The sequence below is a fragment of the Bombina bombina genome, chromosome 1 (genome assembly GCF_027579735.1).
Source record: "Bombina bombina isolate aBomBom1 chromosome 1, aBomBom1.pri, whole genome shotgun sequence".
Lineage (NCBI taxonomy): Eukaryota > Metazoa > Chordata > Amphibia > Anura > Bombinatoridae > Bombina > Bombina bombina.
In genome coordinates, this window is record NC_069499.1 from 1,367,982,065 (window position 1) to 1,368,008,152 (window position 26,088).

At 42.4% G+C, this 26,088-nt stretch overlaps 1 protein-coding gene across 6 annotated transcripts in view; it reads left to right on the forward strand.

Moving 5' to 3' along the window:
• The window catches only part of CRTC2 (CREB regulated transcription coactivator 2), a 377,120-nt gene that overhangs the window by 265,675 nt on the left and 85,357 nt on the right, over window positions 1–26,088 (forward strand). For all 6 annotated transcript variants that reach the window (XM_053704097.1, XM_053704106.1, XM_053704133.1 and 3 more), the window contains 3 exons: window positions 2,029–2,270; window positions 17,533–17,912; window positions 24,738–26,036. In XM_053704097.1, the coding sequence (XP_053560072.1) occupies window positions 2,029–2,270; window positions 17,533–17,912; window positions 24,738–26,036 (1,921 nt within the window). The remainder of the gene's footprint in view (window positions 1–2,028; window positions 2,271–17,532; window positions 17,913–24,737; window positions 26,037–26,088) is intronic.

The following is a 26,088-nucleotide window of genomic DNA, read 5'->3' on the forward strand; positions in this document are numbered from 1 at the left end:
AGGGTCAGTAAGCTACGGCTTCTTCTCTTTCTCTTTGACTGAAGAGTATAATTCGTTGGGCCTATGAGACTGCTGGTCAGCAACTTTCCTGAGAGAATTACAGCTTATTCCACGAGGGCTGTTTTCTTCCTCCTGGGCCTTCAAAAATGAGGTTTCTGTAGTACAGATTTGCAAGGCTGCAACTTGGTCTTCTCTGCATACTTTTTCTGCATTTTACAAAATTGATACTTTTGCTTCGGCTGAGGCTGCTTTTGGGAGAAAGGTTCTTCAAGCAGTGGTACCTTTTGGTTTAGGTTACCTGTCTTGTCCCTCCCTTATCATCTGTGTCCTCTAGCTTGGGTATTGATTCCCAACAGTAATTGATGTTGATCCGTGGATTCACTGTGCCATTAGAAAGAAAACAAAATTTATGCTTACCTGATAAATTTATTTATTTCTTGACACGTTGAGTCCACGGCCCTCCCTGTTTTATAGACAGGATTGTTTTATATAAACCTCAGGCACCTCTGCACCTTGTGTTATTTCCTTTCTCTCCTATTCCTTCGGTCGAATGATTGGGGGTTGTGGGTAGGGAAGTGATACTTAACAGCTCTGCTGTGGTGCACTTTGCCTCCTCCTGCTGGCCAGGAGGGATATTACTAACTGTAATTGATGATGATCCATGGACTCACCGTGTGTGTTAAGAAATAAATACATGTATCGGGTAAGCAAAAAATTTTTTTTTTCTCTCAATTTCTTGGTAGCGAAGGAGTTAAAGGATTACTTTCACAGTTTGTTTATATAATTATGAGATGCCCAACCTTTGTGCTATATAATTCACATGGTTTCCATGTGTATTATTAAATCAATCCAGTGATAGACTGACTATATAAGGCAAGTAGAGCAAATCTACTTAGTGTAGCACTTTAGTCTATTAGGAAGAAGGACAAAGACTGAAGTGGGTTCCATACAACCATTGAGAAAGTCACTGGTCTCTGTTCTCAGTCTGTGCAGGCTGATCCTGTATCTTGCAAGACGAGCAGCCGGTGGGTGGGGACTCAGCTCCCTCTGTAAATTATATGCAGCTGGAAAGGGAATAACAGCTGCAGACACCTAGCTGTTCTCACTGGTCCCCAGCACACTGTGTGATTTATGTAGATCACCTGGTGACTGAGAGAAAACATAGCAAATTGTGTGTCACATCGTTAGACCGTGTGAGTTGATAGGTGTGTGATTTAACATAAAAAATCCAAATGACTACTCCAATTATTTCTGGTTTGCACAGGTGACCTAATATAAACTTGTAGTAGTTGTAATCTAAAAAGGAAACTTATACTGTTCTGAAAAAGGAAAAGGAAATGTCTGTAGACGAAATAACCATAAAACATAATAAAATGTTCAGAGTGTATCCGAGTAAAGCAGCTGATGCCGTACACAGACCAACTAATCTGAGATTAATAATTTTCATAATTGATTATCGGTTATTCTTGTTGATTTTATTGATTAGTTTTTGCAGCTCTATGTGACATATTAACATTCATAGCTACTAAGTGGTTAAATTAATGATTTATGTTTTTTATCAACATCTCAACTGTAGTCACTAATGTAGACTTTAGTCTCACCATTTATCAATATAAAAGTAATACACAGATTAATGCCGTTAAATGCATTCATTACTTTACCTTCAAATTGGAAAAAATGACAATGTCAGTAAATTTCTAAGGACACCATTCTTCATTTTTTAAATGTATCTTTGGAGAGAAAAATAATATTGTTGATGCACATGGTTGTTGTGAGCCATTGTTTGTTTCAAAACCAAGGAGAACAAATACTGTTGCGCACATTGCAGCAGAGGTGTTAGTTGTAAACATAAGAAGATTCATTACTGAATTGGGCACCTGTATTGAAGGCACACATTGTTTCATATAATGCAGCTTTGATCACACATGGGGATGGGTACAAGAACTAGAAGATGTCTGTCAATGGTGGGCTTGTAATGGGGTTCATGAAATTGTAGTTGGCATTTCTAATTTCATACTTTATTTTTAGCATTTATCCGTCCAGTGACCAGCCTGCCAGCATTAATCAGGTTTCCTCCATTCTTAATACTGGTGGCTCTCTGCCTGATCTTACCAACCTTCACTTCCCTTCTTCCCTCCCTACCCCACTGGATCCAGAGGAGTCGGGATTCGGCAGCTTAAGTGGAGGGAGTAGTACAGGGAATCTTACCAACAATATGACCCACCTTGGAATCAGCAGGATTGGGCATCCACCAACCTATGATATGTCAGGTAATTGCTGCTCTATCTCAATTAACTTTGCCTTGCATATATTTTCTAAACATAAATCTAAAAAACCCTATTATACTCAATAAATTGTATATGCATTAATTGTCATGTCTCTTACACTTTTTGTCTCTTTAAAGAGACATTTAATTCTGTATGTCATCCATCCTAAAATGTTTATTTAATGAAAATAAAATTAATAAGTGTAACTTACATTCATTATTAACTTTTTAATACAGGGAGAGTCCACAGCTGCATTCCTTACTTGTGGGAAAATACCTAACCTAGCCACCAGGAGGTGGCAAAGGCACCCCAGCCAAAGACTTAAATACCTCACCCACTTCCCTCATCCCCCAGTCATTCTTTGCCTTTCGTCACAGGAGGGAGAAAGATTTCAATTCTGCGTTTTTTTACCGCTTGATAAGAGAGCGAATATGAGAGACCGCTAACCCTTGCAATCCAAGTGTTTTTGGAAGCCGTCTAACCTAGGTTGGCAGGAGGGGCCAGTTCCAGGTCCTATCTTGGATCGCGTTTGGGACTGACCATTGCTCTTTTCAGATGCTTGTTTCAGGGACGTACAGGACCTAGAGGTCATAGCTAGGCTCCAAATCTCAGCCTTCCAGTGCAGTTTTCCTTCTCTTGATCCTGTCTTCCAGACAGAGAGAGGGAAGCTTTTCAGGTGGGTGCAGGTTTTGTTCTCTTTTGGAGTCATTGTCCCGGTGCCTATCGCAGAGTGAGGTTTGAGAGATTATTCAAACCGTTTTTTTCGTGGTCCCATAGATGGAGGGAACTCACGTCCTATTTTGGTCCTTCGTTCCAGAGGGAGACTATAAGGTCCACTCCACCCTTGGTACGGGAAGAGCAGTGCAGGACCACTGTTGAGGAAGGATATCCTACCATTTTATTCCTCCTCACAGAATATTTCCGGTTTCTAAGGTGGTCGTTTCTGGTCCAGCACTTCCAGTACAGTGTTCCTTCCGTTTTGGTCTCGCTACTGCTTCTAGAGCCTTTTAGGAATCTAGGGTTTCTTTTGGCAGTGGCCAGAATCCAGATCCAGCGGTAGCTTCTATTGTCTAGACAATTCTGGTTCAATCGCCATCGTCTCGTCGGATAGAAGACCATTAGGGATTTTGTCTGTCTTCCTCAATCCTCAGGGTTGGAAGAATATCTAGACTAGAGTTCTCTGGTGTAGGCACCAGGGTAGATTCCTGGATGCAAATAGACATGAATACATTTCTATCGGATTTGTGAAGTTATGAGTTAGCTTCATCAGGTCGTGCCCTCCAGTCCTCCTTCAGGCCATCGCTAGCTCTGTGTTGGGTGGTGATGATTTGTCATGGGGTCCATCCTGGACTTCATTCCTTTTGCCAGGTCTCATGTCAGCCGAGGCTTGGTGTACGCTGAGGCAGTAGAGCGGCGCTGTTTTCGAATCTGTCTTAACAGATTTACCTGGACTACTGGTTGAGAGAATCGCTCTCTAGTGTGTTTGTCCAGATCTCCTTGTCCTGAGGGACATCTTTTTTAAATCATCCGGGGCGGTCTTGCCTTCGGTCGCATGGGACCCGTGGACTTAGAAGGTTTCCCTCCCGATTATCTTTATGGATCTTCAGGCAATCTTTTTGCTCTGAAGGTTTAAACTACTGGGTTAGTCCCAGTTTATAGATTCAGTCAGTATTACTCTCGGTGGCTTAGATCTCCATCTGAGGGGAATGTGAGACTCCCTAGCGATGAGGGTAGTATCTCGGGTTTAGTAGTGGACGGAGACCCACTACTGCACGCTGTCAGCAATCCACTCTCCAGGTGTGGTCATTCGGGACGGATGTTCTCTACAGACATTCCCTTTATCTGGGGATAAGGTCTCCATCCGAGGGGTTTTCGGATATCTGTAACTGGAAGGGGACGCCGGATGAGAATCTCAGGACATCCCGTCTCAATACCAAGTTACCCACAGATGGGTCGTGGTTCAGGGATCGTCAGGCAGAGCTTATGGATGCTTTAGCGGTGCCTTGGAGGTTTAATACAATTTTTACTTTTCTGCCATATCACTCCTTCCTCGAGTGGTGGCTTGGACCTAGCAGGAGGTTTAGTGGGATGTCGTCTTCCCCTCCATGAAGGTTACCTTGTCACAGGGTTCTGCTGGAACAAGGCCCCTTTGCTTCATCAAATCTTATTTCCCTGAGGTGGACTGCGAGATGATGCTTAGTCTTAGCCAAGAGAGGGTTTTCTGAGAGGTTATGGTCCTCTCCTTCAAGCACTTAAGACGGTTCATCGCCATCTATCATAAGGTGTGGAGGATCCCCTTCTTCTGTGAAGAGCGGGGTTTGTCCTGGCACACTATTCAAGCCTGCTAGGATTCTTTCCTTTCTCCAGGATGGTCTGGAGAAGGGCCTCTTAGCTAGTTCCTTGTTGGGACAGTTTGGCCCTGTCTGTTTTACTGCACAAGAGGCTCATTGAGCTTCCGGACGTACAGTTTTTTGTTAGGTCTCTGACTACGATCAGGCCGGTGTGTGTCGATCTGATACTCCTCCTTGGAGCTCAGATCTTGTTCTTAAGGTTTTGCATCAGGCTACTTTTGTACCTATGCTTGAGGTTGACATTGGAAGATTCCTTTCTGTCTAAATAGTACTTCTGCATGCAGACGTCTCTGAGATTGCGGCCTTGCAATGTGACCCTCCTTATCTGGTGTTCCACGATAATAAGGCTGTTCTACGAACCTAGTTAGGATTTCCTCCTAAGGTTATGTCAAATTGCAACTTCAATCAAGAAATTGAGGTTCCTTTCTTATGTCCTTTTCCTTCTTCTCGAAGGAAAGTGTACTACATAATATGGAGCCGTGCCTTGAAGTTCGATCTTCAGACTTCATAGGAATAGACAGGTTTTTTTTTGTTTTTTTTTCTGTTTACCTATCTGGGAAGCGTAAGGGTCAGAAGGCATCTTAGACTTCCTTATCTTTTTAGTTGAGGAGTATCATCCGCTTGGCATGTGAGACAGCGGGACACAAGCCTCCTCAGAGGATTACTACTCATTCTATGAGAGCAGTGACGTCCTCTTGGGTCTTCTAAAGTGAGGCCTCTATGGATCAGATTTGTAGGGGGGCTACCTGGTCCTCCTTACATTCTTTTTCCTAAATTTTTAATAAGTTTTTGCTTCTTTTGAAGCAGCCTTCGGGATAAAGGGTTTTGCAGACTGTGGTGCCCTCAGATGGGGGCCACATTTCATTTTTACCCTTCCGTTGGCATTCAGTGTCCTTCGGAGCTTGGGTATAATTTCCCACAAGTAAGGAATGCAGCTATGGACTCTCACTGTATTAAGAAGGAAAAGGTACAGGGAGAGTCCACAGCTCCCGCCCGTGTTCTCTGATGTGCGGCCCTAAATTTTAACTTGTTCTTCTGGCACCTTTTCACCCTGATATTTCTCTTACTGTTCCTTGTTTCCTCAGCAGAATGACTGGGGGATGAGGGAAGTGGGGGAGGTATTTAAGCCTTTGGCTGGGGGTGTCTTTGCCTCCTCCTGGTGGCCAGGTTCAATATTTCCCGCAAGTAAGGAATGCAGCTGTGTAAGCATCATTTGTTTCCTTCTTAATATGAGGAGAGTCCACAGCTTCATTCATTTCTTGTAGGAATTACAGAACCTGGCCACCAGGAGGAAAAGACACTCCAGCCAAAGGCTTAAAGGGCCATGAAACCCAAAATTTTTCTTTCATGGTTTAGGTAGAACATACAATTTTAAACCACTTTCCAATTTACTTCTATTATCAAATTTGCTCCATTCTCTTGGTGTCATTTGTTGAAGGAGCAGCAAAGCACTTCTGGTTTCTAACTGAACAAATGGGTGAGCCAATGACAATCGGTATATATATGCAGCCACCAATCGGCAGCTAGAACCTAGGTTCTTTGCTGCTCCTGAGCTTACCTATAGAAAACTTTCAGGAAAGGATAACAAGAGAAGGAAGCAAATGAAATAGTAGAAGTAAATTGGAATGTTGTTTAAAATTGTATGCTCTGTTTACAGCATGAAAATGTTTTTGTGTTTCATGTCCCTTTTAAATACCTCCCCCACTCCCCTCATCCCCCAGTCATTCTTTGCCTTTCGTCACAGGAGGATGGCAGAGAAATGTCGGACGATTTGGAGTAGTCTCTTGGAGAGTAGTGCTCTTCGGTATGGGACTGGAGTTTTAAGTAATCTTGTCAGCCACTCAGTGAGAGCATTGACGAATGTTAGGGTCTGGAGATGCAGGCAGAGTCTTTCTGCAAAACCATTCAAACTTGTATTAACAGCTCCTAAGCAATCAGTGTTGACGAGCTTCACTGACTGCTTTTATCACTGAAGTCCATGTAGGAGGCATATACACCCCAGCCAAAGGCTTAAATACCTCTCCCACTTTATGAGGACAGGGTGGTGCCACAGACTTTCCCGGTTCCCATAATGATGGCAAATATTAAGAATGAATGGGAGAGACTTGGATCTTCTTTTTCCCCTTCTTCCTTTAAGAAATTTTTCCCAGTTCCAGACTCTCAATTAGAGTTGTGGCGTTCTGTCCCTAAGGTGGATGGAGCTATCTCCACGCTTGCTAAGCGCACTACTATCCCGTTTGAGGATAGTTTGTCATTTAAGGAGCCTATGGATAAGAAGCTAGAAACTCTGTTAAGGAAGATGTTTCAGCACACGGGGTATTTGTTTCAGCCTGCAGCAGCGGTTGCTGTGGTGGCTGGAGCCGCTACCTATTGGTGCGACTCTATCGGAGATGATCGAGGTGGACAAGATCCAGGAAAGAATTAAGGCCTTTAGGGTAGCTAATTCTTTTATCTGTGATGCAAACATGCAGATTATTCGCCTGAATGCCGAGACATCAGGTTCTTCTGTTCTAGCCCGTAGGGCACTCTGGCTAAAGTCTTGGTCTGCGGACATGACTTCAAAATCTAGATTACTTTCCCTTCCATTTTATGGGGAAGATTCTTTTCGGTCCAGGCCTAGACTCGATCATATCCACGGTCACTGGGGGCAAAGGTTCCTTTCTACCGCAGGATAAGAAGAATAAACCTAAAGGACAGGGTCCTAAAATCTTTCGCTGGATCCTGTTGGGGGCAGACTATCTTTCTTTGTGGAGGCTTGGCTGGGGGACGTGCAAGACCCTTGGGCTCTGGAGGTCATCACTCAGGATTACAGGATAGGTTTCAAATCTCATCCACCCAGGGGCAGATTCCTCTTTTCGAACCTGTCTTCAAGACCAGAAAAACGAGAAGCTTTTCTATGGTGCATGAGGAATCTCTCCTTCCTGTGAGTAATTGTGCCAGTACCTCTAGCAGAGTGAGGTCTGGGGTACTACTCAAACCTTTTTGTGGTTCCAAAGAAGGAGGGTACGTTTCGCACGATTCTAGACCTAAAGTGCTTAAACAAGTTCCTGTCGGTCCCATCATTCAAGATGGAGATAAGGTCTATTCTGCCCTTAGTTCAAGAGGGACAGTTCATGACTACTATAGACTTGAAGGATGCTTACCTTCATGTGCCAATACACAAGGATCACTTCAAGTTTTAAAGATTTGCTTTTCTGGACCAGCACTTCCAGTTTGTTGCTCTTCCATTTGGTCTGGCTACTGCCCCAAGAGTCTTTACAAAGGTTCTGGGGGCTCTGCTCGCGGTGGCGAGATCCAGAGGTATTGCAGTAGCGCCATACTTGGACGACATCCTAGTGTAGGCTTCGTCCTGCTGGCTGGCAGAAGACCATTCAAGAGCTCTTCTACTACTTCTTCAATCTCATGTATGGAAGATAAACTTAGGAAAGAGTTCTCTGGTTCCCAATACCAGGGTGGAATTCCTGGGGACGATAATAGATTCCATATCCATGAGGATATTCCTTACAGACCAGAGACGTTGCAAAATTACTTCCAATTGTTTTGCCCTCCAGACCTCCTTAAAGGACCAGTCAACACAGTAGATTTGCATAATCATCAAATGCAAGATAACAAGACAATGCAATATCCCTTAGTCTGAACTTCAAATGAGTAGTAGATTTTTTTCTGACAATTTTAAGTTATGTCTTTTTCCACTCCCCCTGTACCATGTGACAGCCATCAGCCAATCACAAATGCATACACGTACCATGTGACAGCCATCAGCCATTCACAAATGCATACACACTTATTCTTGCACATGCTCAGTAGGAGCTAGTGACTCAAAAAGTTTAAATATAAAAAGACTGTGCACATTTTGTTAATGGAAGTAAATTGGAAAGTTGTTTAAAATAGCATGCTCTATCTGAATAATGAAAGTTTAATTATCATTGAGTGTCCCTTTAAGGCCCTCTGTGGCCCGGTGTGTATGGAGGTAATTGGGCTCATGGTGTCCAGCATAGATATCATCCCAATCGCCGGGTTCCATCTCACATGTCTTCAGCTGTGCATGCTGAGGCAATGGAATTGAGACCACTTCGATCTGTCACAACAGATTTCTCTGGACAACCGGTTGAGAGAACCGCTTTCTTGGTGGCTCTGTCCAGATCTCCTGTCCCCAGGGACATCCTTCTTGAGACCATCCTGGGAGATTGTGACTACGGACGCAAGTCTATCAGGATGGGGAGCTGTTTTGGGTGCCAGGAAGGCAACAGGGCCTGTGGACTCGAGAGGAATTTCTCCTCCCGATCAACATTTCTTTCATGTAATTGGCAAGAGTCCATGAGCTTGTGACGTATGGGGTATACAATCCTACCAGTAGGGGCACTGTTTCCCAAACCTCAAAATGCCTATAAATACACCCCTCACCACACCCACAATTCAGTTTTACAAACTTTGCCTCCTATGGAGGTGGTGAAGTAAGTTTGTGCTAAGATTTCTTCGTTGATATGCGCTTCTCAGCATTTTGAAGCCCAATTCCTCTCCGAGTACAGTGAATGTCAGAGGGATGTGAAGGGAGTATCACCTATTGAATGCAATGTTTTTCCTCACGGGAGATCTATTTCATAGGTTCTCTGTTATCGGTCGTAGAGATTCATCTCCTACCTCCCTTTTGTTTTCATTACTTAAGACACTCTCAGCTATGGTTTGGCACTTTATGTATTTATATAAAGTTCTAAATATATGTATTGTACTTATATTTGCCATGATTCAGGTTTTCAATATATTTCCTTTTGCAGACTGTCAGTTTCATATCTGGGAATTTTTTATTTTTTTTTAGGAGAAATTTATTTCTTTCCTGGGGTATAGTCTCTTTTTCAAATTGACTGTCTTTTAAATTCCCAGGCAGAATTAGGCTCGCGAGGGTGCAAAATGCTAACGTTTATTGCGTCATTCTTGGCGCAAGATTTTTTTGGCACGAAGTTACGTTCGTTGACTCAAATTCTTAAATTCTGGTGTCTTATTTGACGGCGAGTACTTCACAAGGTTGCGTCCTCTGTGACGCGAGTGTGTCATTTCCGGACGTTTTTTGTCGCCAATAAATATTTTTTTGTTTATTGTGCCAAATATTTTCATTATTTAAGACCCCATTCCTATATGCCTCTTGTCTTTTTTTTTCTCTATCAGAGGGCTATGCTGTTTGCATTTTTTCCCATTCCTGAAACTGCCATATAAGGAAATTGATAATTTTGCTTTATATGTTGTTTTTTTTCTCTTACATTTGCAAGATGTCTCAATCTGATCTTGTCTCAGAAATCACTGTTGGAACCCTGCTGCCAGTTCTACTAAAGCTAAGTGCATTTGTTGTAAACTTGTGGAGGTTATATCTCCTGCTGTGGTTTGTAATAGTTGTCTTGATAAACTTTTACAAGCAGAGAATGTATCCATCAGTAGTAGTTCATTACCTGTTGCTGTTCCCTCAACATCTAATGCACAAGATATACCTGTAAATTTAAAAGAATTTATTTCTGATTCTATTCAGTAGGCTTTGTCTGCCATTCCGCCTTCTAATAAACATAAAAGGTCTTTTAAAACTTCTCATAAAGTTGATGAAATTTCAAATGACCGGCAACATGCTGATTTATCCTTTTTCTGATGGAGATCTATCTGGTTCAGAAGATCCTGCCTCAGATATTGACACTGGCAAATCTTATTTATTTATTTATAATGGAGTATATTCGTTCTTTGTTAAAAGAAGTGTTGATTTTATTGGATATGGAGGAAACTAGTCCCTCTTGATATTACAACTAGTAAACGTTTAAATTCTGTTTATAAACCTCCTGTGGTTATTCCAGAGTTTTTTCCAGTTCCTGATATGATTTCTAAGGAATGGAATAGGCCTGGTACTTTTATTTCTTCTTCAAGGTTTAAAAAAATTGTATCCTTTGCCAGCAGTTAGATTGGAGTTTTGGGAAAAGATCCCCAAGGTTGATGGGGCTATCTCTACTCTTGCTACACATACTACTATTCCTACTGAAGATAGTACTTCTTTTAAAGATCCTTTAGATAAGAAACTTGAATCTTATCTAAGGAAAGCCTATTTAATTTCAGGTCATCTTTTCAGGCCTGCAATTTCTTTGGCTGATGTTGCAGCTGCTTCAACTTTTTGGTTGGAAACTTTAGTGCAACAAGTATTGGATCATGATTTGCTAGCATTGTTAACTTGCTTCAACATGCTAATAATTTTATTTGTGATGCCATTTTTGAGATCATCGAAATTGATGTTAAATCTATGTCTTTAGCTATTTTAGCTAGAAGAGCTTTGTGGCTTAAATCTTGGAATGCTGACATGACTTCTAAGTCTAGATTGCTATCTCTTTCTTTCCAAGGTAATAAGTTATTTAGTTCTCAGTTGGATTCAATAATTTCAACTGTCTCTGGGGGGAAGGGAGTTTTTTTGCCTCAGGATAGATTTAAAAAGGGTAAATCTAAAGCTATTAACAGTTTTTGTTCCTTTCAACAAAATAAGGAACAGAGACCTAATCCCTCCCCCAAGGAATCTGTTTCCAATTGGAAGCCTTCCTCGAATTGGAATAAATCGAAGCCATTTAAGAGATCAAAGCCAGCCCCCAAGTCCACATGAAGGTGCGGCCCTCATTCCAGCTCAGCTGGTAGGGGGCAGATTAAGATTTTTCAAAGATGTTTGGATCAATTCGGTCCAAAATCAATGGATTCAGAGTATTGTCTCTCAGGGGTACAGAATAGGATTCAGAGTTAGACCGCCTGTGAAAAGATTTTTTTTCTCTCATGCATCCCTGCAAATCTAGTAAAGGCTCAGGCTTTTCTGAAGTGTGTTTTAGACCTGGAGTTATCAGAGGTAATCATGCCAGTTCCATTTCAGGAACAGGGTCTGGGGTTTTATTCAAATCTATTCATTGTCCCGAAGAAAAAAAATGAATTCAGACCAGTTTTGGATCTAAACATTTTGAATCGATATGTAAGAGTACCAACTTTCAAAATGGTGGCTATAAGGACTATTCTGCCTTTTGTTCAGCAAGGGCATTATATGTCCACAATAGACTTGCAGGATGCATATCTTCATATTCCGATTCATCCAGATCACTATCAGTTCCTGAGATTCTCTTTTCTAGACAAGCATTACCAATTTGTTGGCCTAGCGACAGCTCCAAGAATCTTTTCAAAGGTTCTCGGTGCCCTACTCTCTGTAATCAGAGAGCGGGGTATTGCGGTGTTTCCTTATTTGGACGATATCTTGGTACTTGCTCAGTCTTTACGTTCTGCAGAATCTCACACGAATCATCTAGTGTTGTTTCTTCAAAAACATGGTTGGAGGATCAATTTACCAAAAAGTTCTTTGATTCCTCAGACAAGGGTAACCTTTTTAGGTTTCCAGATAGATTCAGTGTCCATGACTTTGTCTCTAACAGACAAAAGACGTTTAAAGGTTCCGACAGGCTGCTATAAATTTCAGTCTCAGTCATTCCCTTCAGTAGCTGTGCATGGAAGTTTTAGATCTCATGACTGCAGTATCGGATGCGATCCTCTCTGCTCGTTTTCATATGAGACCTCTCAAGCTTTGTATGCTGAACCAATGGTTCAGGGATTATACAAGGATAATACAATTAATATTCTTAAATCCCAATGTTCGACTATCTCTGACTTGGTGGTTAGATCACCATCGTATTGTACTAGGGGCTTCTTTTGTTTGTCCAACCTGGACTGTGATCACAACAGATGCAAGTCTTTCAGGTTGGGGAGCTGTTTGGGGATCTCTGACAGCACAAGGGGTTTGGAAATCTCAAGAGGCGAGATTACCAATAAATATTTTGGAACTCTGTGCGTTTCTCAGGACTCTTCAGTTTTGGCCTCTATTGAGAGAACCGTTCATTTGTTTTCAGACAGACAATATCACAACTGTGGCATATGTCAATCATCAGGGTGGGACTCAGTCTTCAAGCTATGAAAGAAGTATCTCGGATACTTGTTTGGACGGAATCCAGCTCCTGTCTAATTTCTGCGGTTCATATCCCAGGTATAGACAATTGGGAAGCGGATTATCTCAGTCGTCAGACTTTACATCCGGGAGAGTGGTCTCTCCATCCAGATGTGTTTTCTCAAATTGTTCAGATGTGGGGTCTTCCAGAAATAGATCTGATGGCATCTCATCTAAACAAGAAACTTCCCAGGTACCTGTCCAGGTCCAGGGATCCTCGGGCGGAAGCAGTGGATGTGTTGACTCTTCCTTGGTGTTATCAACCTGCTTCAATTTTCCCGCCTCTAGTTCTTCTTCCAAGAGTGATCTCCAAAATCATCATGGAGCAATCGTTTGTGTTGCTGGTGGCTTCAGCATGGCCTCACAGGTTTTGGTATGCGGATCTTGTTCGGATGGCCAGTTGCCAACCTTGGCCATTTCCAATAAGACTGGACCTTCTGTCTCAAGGTCCGTTTTTCCATCAGGATTTCAAATCATTAAATTTGAAGGTATGGAAATTGAACGCCTAGTGCTTAGTCATAGAGGTTTCTCTGATTCAGTGATTAATACTATGTTACAGGCTCGTAAATCTGTTTCTAGAAAGATTTATTATCGAGTTTGAAAGACTTTCGTTTCATTGTGATCCTCTCATAAATTCTCTTGGCATTCTTTTCGAATTCCTAGAATTTTACAGTTTCTACAGGATAGTTTGGATAAAGGTTTGTCTGCGAGTTCCTTGAAAGGACAAATCTCTGCTCTTTCTGTTTTTATTACACAGAAAAATTGCTAAACTTCCTGATATTCACTGTTTTGTAAAGGCTTTGGTTCGAATCAAGCCTGTCATTAAATCAATCTCTCCTCCCTGGAGTCTTAATTTGGTTTTGAAGGCTTTACAGGCTCCTCCATTTGAGCCTATGCATTTTTTGGACATTAAACTACTTTCTTGGAAAGTGTTGTTTCTTTTGGCCATCTCTTCTGCCAGAAGAGTTTCTGAATTATCTGCTCTCTCTCTTGTGAATCTCCTTTTCTGATTTTTCATCAGGATAAGGCAGTTTTGTGGCTTTCTTTTAAATTCTTATCTAAGGTTGTGAATTCTAACAACATTAATAGAGAAATTGTTGTCCCTTATTTGTGTCCTAATCCTAAGAATTCTTTGGAGAGATCTTTACATTATTTGGATGTGGTGAGAGCTCTGAAATATTATGTTAAAGCTACTAAAGATTTCAGGAAGACTTCTAGTCTATTTGTTATCTTTTCTGGTTCCAGGAAAGGTCATAAGGCTTCTGCCGTTTCTTTGGCATCGTGGTTAAAGCTTTTGATTCATCAAGCTTATTTGGAGTCGGGTAAAGCCCCGCCTCAGAGAATTACAGCTCATTCTACTAGATCAGTTTCCACTTCTTGGGCTTTTTAGAATGAAGCTTCAGTTGATCAGATTTGGAAAGTAGCAACTTGGTCTTCTTTGCATACATTTACTAAATTCTACTATTTTGATGTATTTGCTTCTTCGGAAAGTTTTTGGTAGAAATGTTCTTCAGGCAGCTGTTTCAGTTTGATTCTTCTGCTTATAATGTAAGTTTTTCCTTTTATTTATGAGAATAAATTTATATTTGGGTTGTGGATCAATTTTTTTCAGCGAATTGGCTGTTTTTATTTTATCCCTCCCTCTCTAGTGACTCTTGCGTGGAGTTCCACTTCTTGGGTATTGCTATCCCATACATCACTAGCTCATGGACTCTTGCCAATTACATGAAAGTAAACATAATTTATGTAAGAACTTACCTGATAAATTCATTTCTTTCATATTGGCAAGAGTCCATGAGGCCCACCCCTTTTTATGGTGGTTATGATTTTTTTGTATAAAGCACATTTATTTCCAAATTCCTTTGTTGATGCTTTTTACTCCATTTTTTTATCACCCCACTACTTGGTTATTCATTAAACTGAATTGTGGGTGTGGTGAGGGGTCAGTTTATAGGCATTTTGAGGTTTGGGAATCTTTGCCCCTCCTGATAGGATTGTATATCCCATACGTCACTAGCTCATGGGCTCTTGCCATGAGATGAATTTATCAGGTAAGTTCTTACATAAATTATGTTTCTGGAACTTCGAGCGATCTTCAGTGCTCTGAAGGCTTTTCCTCTTCTGGGTTCGTCAGTATATCAGATTCCAATCAGGCAACATAACCTCTGTGGCTTACATCAACCATCAGGGGGAAAGAGGAGCTCCCTCGCAATGAGGGAAGTATCTTGGATTCTGGAATGGGTGGAGGCCCACAACTGCTTACTGTCAGAGATTCACATTCCGGCGGAATGGTCTCACCATCCCGAGGTGTTTGCAGAGATTTGCAACAGATGGGATACGCCGGAGATAGATCTCATGGCGTCCAGGCTCAATACCAAGCTACCCAGATACGGGTTGCGGTACAGGGATCCCCAGGCAGAGCTGATAGATGCATTAGCAGTGCCTTGAAAGTTCAACCTAGTTTACATTTTTCCACCGTTACCACTTCTCCCTCGGGTAGTGGCCCGCATCAAGCAGGAGCAAGCTTCAGCTATTCTAATTGCTTTATCGTGGCCGCGAAGGATGTGGTTCGCGGACCTGGTGGGGATGTCCTCTTCTCCTCCATGCAGTTTACTTTGTTGCAGAGATCTGCTGGAACAGGGTCCTTTTGTTCATCAGAATCTAGATTCTCCGAGGCTGACTGCGTGGAGATTGAACACTTAGTCCTAGCCAAGAGAGGTTTTTCTGAGAGAGTGATTGATACTCTTATTCAAGCTAGAAAGCCGGTCACCTGTCACATCTATCATAAGGTGTGGAGGACCTACTTATTCTAGTGTGAAGGGTGTGGATTCCCTTGGCATAAGGTCAAGGTCTCCAGGATTCTTTCCTTTCTCCAAGATGGTTTGGAGAAGGGAATTGCCGCTAGTTCCTTGAAGGGTCAGATTTCGGCTCTATCTGTGTTATTGCACAAGAGGCTCGCTGAGCTTCCTGATGTACAGTCTTTTGTTCAGGCTCTGTCTAGACTCAGGCCTGTGTTTAGACCGGCTGCTCCTCCTTGGAGCTTAAATCTAGTTATTAAAGTTTTGCAGAGGGCTTAGTTTGACATTAAATTACTGTCATGGAAGGTTCTTTTTCTACTGGCTATTGCTTCAGCATGCAGAGTCTCTGAGATGGCGGCCTTGCAATGTGAGCCTCCTTACCTAGTTATTCATGCTGATATGGCTGTTCTTCGTACTGGGTTAGGTTTTCTCCCCAAGGTTGTGTCTGATCACAACATCAATCAGGAGATTGTGGTTCCTTCCTTGTGTCCTAATCCTTCTTCTTCGAAGGAACCATTACTTCATAATTTGGATGTGGTTCAGGCTTTGAAATTCTATCTTCATGCTACGAAGGATTTTAGACAGGCTTCGTCCTTGTTGTCTATTCTGGGAAGCGTAGAGGGAAGAAGGCTTCTTCCACTTCCTTGTCTTTTTGGTTGATGAGCATTATTCGCTTAGCATATTAAACAGCGGGACATAATTCTCCTCAGAGGATTAAGGCTCATTCAACTAGAGCTGTGACTTCATCTTGGGTCTTCAAGAATGAGGCCTCTATGGAGCAGATTTGTAGGGCGGCTACCAGGTCCTTCTTACATACCTTTTAAAAATTTTACAAACTTGACGTTTTTGCTTTGGCTGAAGCAGCTTTTGGGAGAAAGGTGTTGCAGGCTGTGGTGCCCTCAGAATACTGTCCGCCTCTCTTTACCCTCCCGTTTTCATTCAGTGTCCTCTAGAGCTTTGGTATATGTTTCTCAAAAGTAATGAATGAAGCCGTGGACTCTCCTCATATTAAGAAGGAAAACATAAATTATGCTTACCAGATCATTTCCTTTCCTTCTGTATGAGGAGAGTCCACGGCCCCCGCCCGTTTTCTCTGTTGGACGGACCAAAATTTTTGTTATTCTTCTGGCACCTTTTATACCCTGATATTTCTCCTACTGTTCCTTGTTCCCTCGGCAGAATGACTGGGGAATGAGGGGAGTGGGGAGGTATTTAAGCCTTTGCCTGGTGGCCAGGTTCTGTATTTCCCACAAGTAATGAATGAAGCCGTGGACTCACCTCATACAGAAGGAAAGGAAATTATCTGGTAAGCATAATTTTATGTTTTTGTTCGGCTTCCTTTTGCTGTAAAACACTTGTGAAATTTGTGCTTGTTCCAGTGCTCCCAGTGACTGGAGCTCGAATGGTTTACTTAGGTATGCTGCAGTTTGCCTGACTCCACAACATACTATGCTATGATTGCGTCCAATAATAAACATATTCATAACAAAAAACAAACATACATTTTAAGTGGTCTATTCCAGAACAGTTCTTGTTTTTATTTGTACATTGTGCAATCAAAATGAATGTTTTAAATGCTTTTAAAACAAGTATTTTTCAGTGCTTAAAGGGATACTAAACCCACATTTTTTATTTCATGATTTAGACAGAGCGTGCAATTTTAAGCAACTTTCTAATTTACTCCGAATGTCAATTTGTCTTTGTTCTCTTGCAGTCTTTTTTTTAAAAAAAGTAGGAATATAAAGCTTAGGAGCCGACCCATTTTAGGTTCATAACCCTGGATAGCACTTGCTTATTGGTGTGTACATTAAGCCATGTGCCTGCTTTTTAAATAAAGATAGAAAGAGAACGAAGAAACATTGATAATAGGAGTAAATTAGAAAGTTTCTTAACATTGCATGATCTATCTGAATTATTAAAGAAAAAATTTGGGTTTAGTATCCCTTTAATTGCTGATCTATTAAAAACATTTATAAAAAGTATGTCAATTTAATTCAGATTTTAATGGGTTCATCCTCCTTTACATTTTACCATTGAACCGCTATTCCTTGCTTACTCTATACTCTACATTGTAAACCATTTTTGAAAAAGATGCAGATGATGTGTATTTTATTGTCCAATCACAGGTTTTTCAATGCCTATGCAGAACTCACTGAGCCATCCATCACTGCAATCATCTCTGAGCAGTACATCCTTGCAGTCCTCACTCAGCAATTCTTCCCTGCAGTCTTCACTTAGCAGCCAATCCCTTCCTTCTTCTCTGAGCAATCAGTCTCTGTCTCCTTCAACCAGCAGCCACAGCCTACCCTCTGCCTACAGCACCCCTTCCTCTCCATCCTCCTCCACCTCCTCGTTCCCTCCTCTCATCCCCACTTCCATGAACACATCTCCACGCCGAAGAGTCCCACTGAGTCCCCTCATACTACCAATTTCAGGAGAGTCCAGGAGGCCTCATCAGAAGCAGTTTTCCCCTACAATGTCCCCAACCCTTACCTCTATTACACAGGTATGTCTACTAGTTCTTTTTGCTTCCTCTCTTTATTTCTGGTATAGTCATTTTCTTTATATGTGGTGTGTTACTTTAGGGGTTCTGTGTTTTTGTCTTTGCGGAATGCCCTTATAGCTTCAATACTTAGATGAGCCCCTAACCGATTTTGAGTACTGTGTTTTTAGAGACCTTTTGATAGGTGTCTTATTTTGGAGAAACTACTTTTATGTATTTCTGTGTTCGGAGATCCTTTCTTTATTTCTATTTTAAGAGGACAGTTTTAGTGACTCTGGGTTTCATGTCATCCGTGCAATACTGCAATTCAGAGAACATCCTTTTCTTCTGTTAAGTGTTATCAGTCCACGGGTCATCATTACTTCTGGGATATTACTCCTCCCCAACAGGAAGTGCAAGAGGATTCACCCAGCAGAGCTGCATATAGCTCCTCCCCTCTACGTCACTCCCAGTCATTCTCTTGCACCCAACGACTAGATAGGATGTGTGAGAGGACTATGGTGATTATACTTAGTTTTATTTCTTCAATCAAGAGTTTGTTATTTTAAAATAGCACCGGAGTGTGTTATTATCTCTCTGGCAGAGTTTGAAGAAGAATCTACCAGAGTTTTTGTTATGATTTTAGCCGGAGTAGTTAAGATCATATTGCTGTTTCTCGGCCATCTGAGGAGAGGTAAACTTCAGATCAGGGGACAGCGGGCAGATGAATCTGCATAGAGGTATGTAGCAGTTTTTATTTTCTGACAATGGAATTGATGAGAAAATCCTGCCATACCGATATAATGTCATGTATGTATACTTTACACTTCAGTATTCTGGGGAATGGTACTTCACTAGAATTACACTGTAAGAAATACATAAAGCTGTTTAATAACTAAAGATTATGTTTAACGTTTTTGCTGGAATGTAAAATCGTTTTCATTTACTGAGGTACTGAGTGAATAAATGTTTGGGCACTATTTTTCCACTTGGCAGTTGCTTAATCTGTTTTCTGACAGTTTCTGTTCTCCCTCACTGCTGTGTGTGAGGGGGAGGGGCCGTTTTTTGGCGCTTTTACTACGCATCAAATATTTCAGTCAGAAACTCATTGTATTCCCTGCATGATCCGGTTGATCTCTACAGAGCTCAGGGGTCTTCAAAACTTATTTTGAGGGAGGTAATTTCTCTCAGCAGAGCTGTGAGAATTATAGTTTGACTGAGATAAAAAACGTTTATTCTGTAATTTGTTTCCTGCTTTCAGAATTTGTTATCTTTGCTAATGGGATTAAACCTTTGCTAAAGTTGTGTTGTTTACAAGGATTGAGGCTATAACTGTTTCAATTTATTAATTTTCAACTGTCATAGATCTTCTGTGCTTCTTAAAGGCACAGTACGTTTTAATATTATTCTAATTGAATTGTATTTCCAAGTTGCAAGTTTATTTGCTAGTGTGTTAAACATGTCTGATTCAGAGGATGATACCTGTGTCATTTGTTGCAATGCCAAAGTGGAGCCCAATAGAAATTTATGTACTAACTGTATTGATGCTACTTTAAATAAAAGTCAATCTGTACAAATTGAACAAATTTCACCAAACAACGAGGGGAGAGTTATGCCGACTAACTCGCCTCACGTGTCAGTACCTGCATCTCCCGCTCAGAGGGAGGTGCGTGATATTGTAGCGCCGAGTACATCTGAACGGCCATTACAAATCACATTACAGGATATGGCTACTGTTATGACTGAGGTTTTGGCTAAATTACCAGAACTAAGAGGTAAGCGTGATCACTCTGGGGTGAGAACAGAGTGCGCTGATAATATTAGGGCCATGTCAGACACTGCGTCACAGGTGGCAGAACATGAGGACGGAGAACTTCATTCTGTGGGTGACGGTTCTGATCCAAACAGACTGGATTCAGATATCTCAAATTTTAAATTTAAACTGGAAAACCTCTGTGTATTACTAGGGGAGGTGTTAGCGGCTCTGAATGATTGTAACACAGTTGCAATACCAGAGAAAATGTGTAGGTTGGATAAATATTTTGCGGTACCGGCGAGTACTGAGGTTTTTCCTATACCTAAGAGACTTTCTGAAATTGTTACTAAGGAGTGGGATAGACCCGGTGTGCCGTTCTCACCCCCTCCGATATTTAGAAAAATGTTTCCAATAGACGCCACCACACGGGACTTATGGCAAACGGTCCCTAAGGTGGAGGGAGCAGTTTCTACTTTAGCTAAGCGTACCACTATCCCGGTGGAGGATAGCTGTGCTTTTTCAGATCCAATGGATAAAAAATTAGAGGGTTACCTTAAGAAAATGTTTGTTCAACAAGGTTTTATATTGCAACCCCTTGCATGCATTGCGCCGATCACGGCTGCAGCGGCATTCTGGATTGAGTCTCTGGAAGAGAACATTAGTTCAGCTACTCTGGACGACATTACGGACAGGCTTAGAGTCCTTAAACTAGCTAATTCATTCATTTCGGAGTAGTACATCTTACTAAACTTACGGCGAAGAATTCAGGATTCGCCATTCAGGCACGCAGGGCGCTGTGGCTAAAATCCTGGTCAGCTGATGTTACTTCTAAGTCTAAATTGCTTAATATACCTTTCAAAGGGCAGACCTTATTCGGGCCCGGGTTGAAAGAGATTATCGCTGACATTACAGGAGGTAAAGGCCATGCCCTGCCTCAGGACAAAGCCAAAGCTAAGGCTAGACAGTCTAATTTTCGTTCCTTTCGTAATTTCAAAGCAGGAGCAGCATCAACTTCCTCTGCACCAAAACAGGAAGGAGCTGTTGCTCGCTACAGACAAGGCTGGAAACCTAACCAGTCCTGGAACAAGGGCAAGCAGACCAGGAAACCTTCTGCTGCCCCTAAAACAGCATGAATTGAGGGCCCCCGATCCGGGATCGGATCTAGTGGGGGGCAGACTTTCTCTCTTCGCCCAGGCTTGGGCAAGAGATGTCCAGGATCCCTGGGCGCTAGAGATAATATCTCAGGGATACCTTCTGGACTTCAAATACTCTCCTCCAAGAGAGAGATTTCATCTGTCAAGGTTGTCAACAATCCAGACAAAGAAAGAGGCGTTTCTACGCTGCGTACAAGAGCTCTTGTTAATGGGAGTAATCCATCCAGTTCCACGATCGGAACAGGGACAGGGGTTTTACTCAAATCTGTTTGTGGTTCCCAAAAAAGAGGGAACTTTCAGACCAATCCTGGACTTAAAGATCCTAAACAAATTCCTAAGAGTTCCATCGTTCAAGATGGAGACTATTCGGACAATTTTACCTATGATCCAAGAGGGTCAGTACATGACCACTGTAGATTTAAAAGATGCTTACCTTCACATACCGATTCACAAAGATCATTACCGGTACCTAAGGTTTGCCTTCCTAGACAGGCATTACCAGTTTGTGGCTCTTCCATTCGGATTGGCTACAGCTCCAAGAATCTTCACAAAGGTTCTGGGTGCTCTTCTGGCGGTACTAAGACCGCGGGGAATCTCGGTAGCTCCATACCTAGACGACATTCTGATACAAGCTTCAAGCTTTCAAACTGCCAAGTCTCATACAGAGTTAGTACTGGCATTTCTAAGGTCACATGGATGGAAGGTGAACGAAAAGAAAAGTTCACTCGTTCCACTCACAAGAGTTCCCTTCCTGGGGACTCTTATAGATTCTGTAGAAATGAAGATTTACCTGACAGAGGACAGGCTAACAAGACTTCAAAGTGCTTGCCGCACCCTTCATTCCATTCAACACCCGTCAGTGGCTCAATGCATGGAGGTAATCGGCTTAATGGTAGCGGCAATGGACATAGTACCCTTTGCACGCTTACACCTCAGACCACTGCAACTGTGCATGCTAAGTCAGTGGAATGGGGATTACTCAGACTTATCCCCTTCTCTGAATCTGGATCAAGAGACCAGAAATTCTCTTCTATGGTGGCTTTCTCGGCCACATCTGTCCAGGGGGATGCCATTCAGCAGACCAGACTGGACAATTGTAACAACAGACGCCAGCCTTCTAGGTTGGGGTGCCGTCTGGAATTCTCTGAAGGCTCAGGGACAATGGAGTCAGGAGGAGAGTCTCCTGCCAATAAACATTCTGGAATTGAGAGCAGTTCTCAATGCCCTCCTGGCTTGGCCCCAGTTGACAACTCGGGGGTTCATCAGGTTTCAGTCGGACAACATCACGACTGTAGCTTACATCAACCATCAGGGAGGGACAAGAAGCTCCCTAGCTATGATGGAAGTATCAAAGATAATTCGCTGGGCAGAGTCTCACTCTTGCCACCTGTCAGCAATCCACATCCCGGGAGTGGAGAACTGGGAGGCGGATTTCTTAAGTCGTCAGACTTTTCATCCGGGGGAGTGGGAACTCCATCCGGAGGTCTTTGCCCAAATACTTCGACGTTGGGGCAAACCAGAGATAGATCTCATGGCGTCTCGACAGAACGCCAAGCTTCCTCGTTACGGGTCCAGATCCAGGGATCCAGGAGCAGTCCTGATAGATGCCCTGACAGCACCTTGGGACTTCAGGATGGCTTACGTGTTTCCACCCTTCCCGATGCTTCCTCGTTTGATTGCCAGAATCAAACAAGAGAGAGCATCAGTGATTCTAATAGCGCCTGCGTGGCCACGCAGGACTTGGTATGCAGACCTGGTGGACATGTCATCCTGTCCACCTTGGTCTCTACCTCTGAAACAGGACCTTCTGATACAGGGTCCCTTCAAACATCAAAATCTAACTTCTCTGAAGCTGACTGCTTGGAAATTGAACGCTTGATTTTATCAAGACGTGGGTTTTCTGAGTCAGTTATTGATACCTTAATACAGGCTAGGAAACCTGTTACCAGAAAGATTTACCATAAGATATGGCGTAAATACCTATATTGGTGTGAATCCAAAGGTTACTCTTGGAGTAAGGTTAGGATTCCTAGGATATTGTCTTTTCTACAAGAAGGTTTAGAAAAGGGTTTATCTGCTAGTTCATTAAAGGGACAGATCTCAGCTCTGTCCATTCTGTTACACAAACGTCTGTCAGAAGTTCCTGACGTCAAGGCTTTTTGTCAGGCTTTGGCCAGGATTAAGCCTGTGTTTAAAACTGTTGCTCCACCATGGAGTTTAAACCTGGTTCTTAATGTTTTACAGGGCGTTCCGTTTGAACCCCTTCATTCCATTGATATAAAGTTGTTATCTTGGAAAGTTCTATTTTTAATGGCTATTTCCTCGGCTCGAAGAGTCTCTGAATTATCAGCCTTACATTGTGATTCTCCTTATTTGATTTTTCATTCGGATAAGGTAGTTCTGCGTACTAAACCTGGGTTCTTACCTAAAGTAGTTACTAACAGGAATATCAATCAAGAGATTGTTGTTCCTTCTTTGTGCCCAAATCCTTCTTCGAAGAAGGAACGTCTACTGCACAACCTGGATGTAGTCCGTGCTCTAAAATTTTACTTACAGGCAACTAAGGAATTTCGACAAACGTCTTCTCTGTTTGTCGTTTACTCTGGGCAGAGGAGAGGTCAAAAAGCTTCTGCTACCTCTCTTTCTTTTTGGCTTCGTAGCATAATTCGTTTAGCTTATGAGTCTGCTGGACAGCAGCCTCCTGAAAGAATTACAGCTCATTCTACTAGAGCTGTGGCTTCCACTTGGGCCTTCAAGAATGAGGCCTCTGTTGAGCAGATTTGCAAGGCTGCAACTTGGTCTTCGCTTCATACTTTTTCCAAATTTTACAAATTTGACACTTTTGCTTCATCGGAGGCTATTTTTGGGAGAAAGGTTCTTCAGGCAGTGGTTCCTTCAGTATAAAGAGCCTGCTTATCCCTCCCGTCATCCGTGTACTTTTGCTTTGGTATTGGTATCCCAGAAGTAATGATGACCCGTGGACTGATCACACTTAACAGAAGAAAACATAATTTATGCTTACCTGATAAATTCCTTTCTTCTGTAGTGTGATCAGTCCACGGCCCGCCCTGTTTTTAAGGCAGGTAAATATTTTTTAATTTATACTCCAGTCACCACTTCACCCTTGGCTTTTCCTTTCTCGTTGGTCCTTGGTCGAATGACTGGGAGTGACGTAGAGGGGAGGAGCTATATGCAGCTCTGCTGGGTGAATCCTCTTGCACTTCCTGTTGGGGAGGAGTAATATCCCAGAAGTAATGATGACCCGTGGACTGATCACACTACAGAAGAAAGGAATTTATCAGGTAAGCATAAATTATGTTATTTATACTCTGTAGTGAGAATTTATTAAGAATTTGTGGACACTGCCTTCCATGATACTTGATTTGGAAGGTTCTCTGAGTGACGTATTGTAATATTAAATCTGTATGATCCTGGATTTGGTAGGTTAGGTGACTGATCTATTAGAGAGTTTGGTTCTGGTTCTTTTTGATAGCTGGTTTTAGGGAGTTTCCCTGATATTATACTGGCTTTAGCACGTCCTTACTACGGTTTTCTGTCATGCTTTCCTCAGTTTTTTTATAATTATGTGTTTAGTGTATTAAATTGATTTCTGTTTGTATTAACCTGCAAAGTAATTTGAAAAAACTTTTGTTAAATTCTAGGTTTTGATGATCCAATGATTTTTTACTTGTTATTTTAATGCAAGTTTATCTTGGTTTGTAGGAAACTAAGAGGGGTTGTGACTAGGAGAATTTATGACTAAATCTGTGTTCCATGTGATTTATTATTTTATTGTGTACTGTAATAAAAGTTGTTTAAGTAGACTTTAAAGATCAATTCTATGGTGTTTTGTATCTTGCTTTGAATTTTTTATTTGATATTTAGTAGCATACAGTAATTTTGTTCTGTCTTTCTGATTTGATATTCTGTGGTTCATAGGGTGTCCCTTTGGATACAAGTAAATTGCCAGGAGACCAAAAACAGCCATCGTACCACTTCAGTCATTCAGGTTTAATGCACCAGGGTCACCAGCAACCCCTGCAACAACAATCCCAGCAACCTTTACAACACCAGTCAAAAAATGTTTTGTTGCAACAGTCTGAGCAGCATCAGCTCCAGCTTTCGCAGTACCAATCCTATCAACAAACTTTACAGCACCAGGCACATAAACTTCTTCAGCTCCAGCAACCTCAACATCCTCAGACGCACATATCTCCACATCCTTTACAGTCTCTGCAGCATCAGCCCCAACAGACTCTACAGCAGCATCTGCAACACCAGTCCAAGCCTGCTATCCAGCACCAATCTGAACCTCTAGAGTCCCAGCAGTCTTTGCACCATTCAAAGCAACCTGTGCAATCTAATCAGCATTTGCACCAGTCTCAGCAGCCCCTTCAGCATGAGTCCCAGCAACAGCATCCTCTTCAACACCAGCAACAGCATCCTCTTCAACACCAGCAACAGCATCCGCTTCAGCACCAGCAACAGCATCCTCTTCAGCAACAGCAGCCTCTTCAGCACCAACCCCAACAACAGCAGCCTCTTCAACACCAACAACAGCAGCCTCTTCAGCACCAACCCCAGCAACAGCAGCCTCTTCAGCACCAACCCCTGCAACAGCAGCCTCATCAGCACCAACCCCTGCAACAGCAGCCTCATCAGCACCAACCCCTGCAACAGCAGCCTCATCAGCACCAACCCCTGCAACAGCAGCCTCATCAGCACCAACCCCTGCAACAGCAGCCTCATCAGCACCAACCCCTGCAACAGCAGCCTCATCAGCACCAACCCCTGCAACAGCAGCCTCATCAGCACCAACCCCTGCAACAGCAGCCTCATCAGCACCAACCCCAGCAACAGCAGCCTCATCAGCACCAACCCCAGCAACAGCAGCCTCATCAGCACCAACCCCAGCAACAGCAGCCTCATCAGCACCAACCCCAGCAACAGCAGCCTCATCAGCACCAACCCCAGCAACAGCAGCCTCATCAGCACCAACCCCAGCAACAGCAGCCTCTTCAGCACCAACCCCAGGAACAGCAGCCTCTTCAGCACCAACCCCAGCAGCAATCTTTTCAGAACCAGTTTCAGCAGCATCTACACAGTGATTCACAGAAACAGTTATTGCAAGCCACCCAAAAGCATTCTCACCAAAATCAGCACTTAAGTATGCCATGTCAGCAGAATATGGGGACTCAGTCATACCAACAACTTCTAGAAGATTACAGCATTGGAAATGTGAGTACATCTTCTAAAACAATTGTCTCTATGATGATATGATGAAGCATCT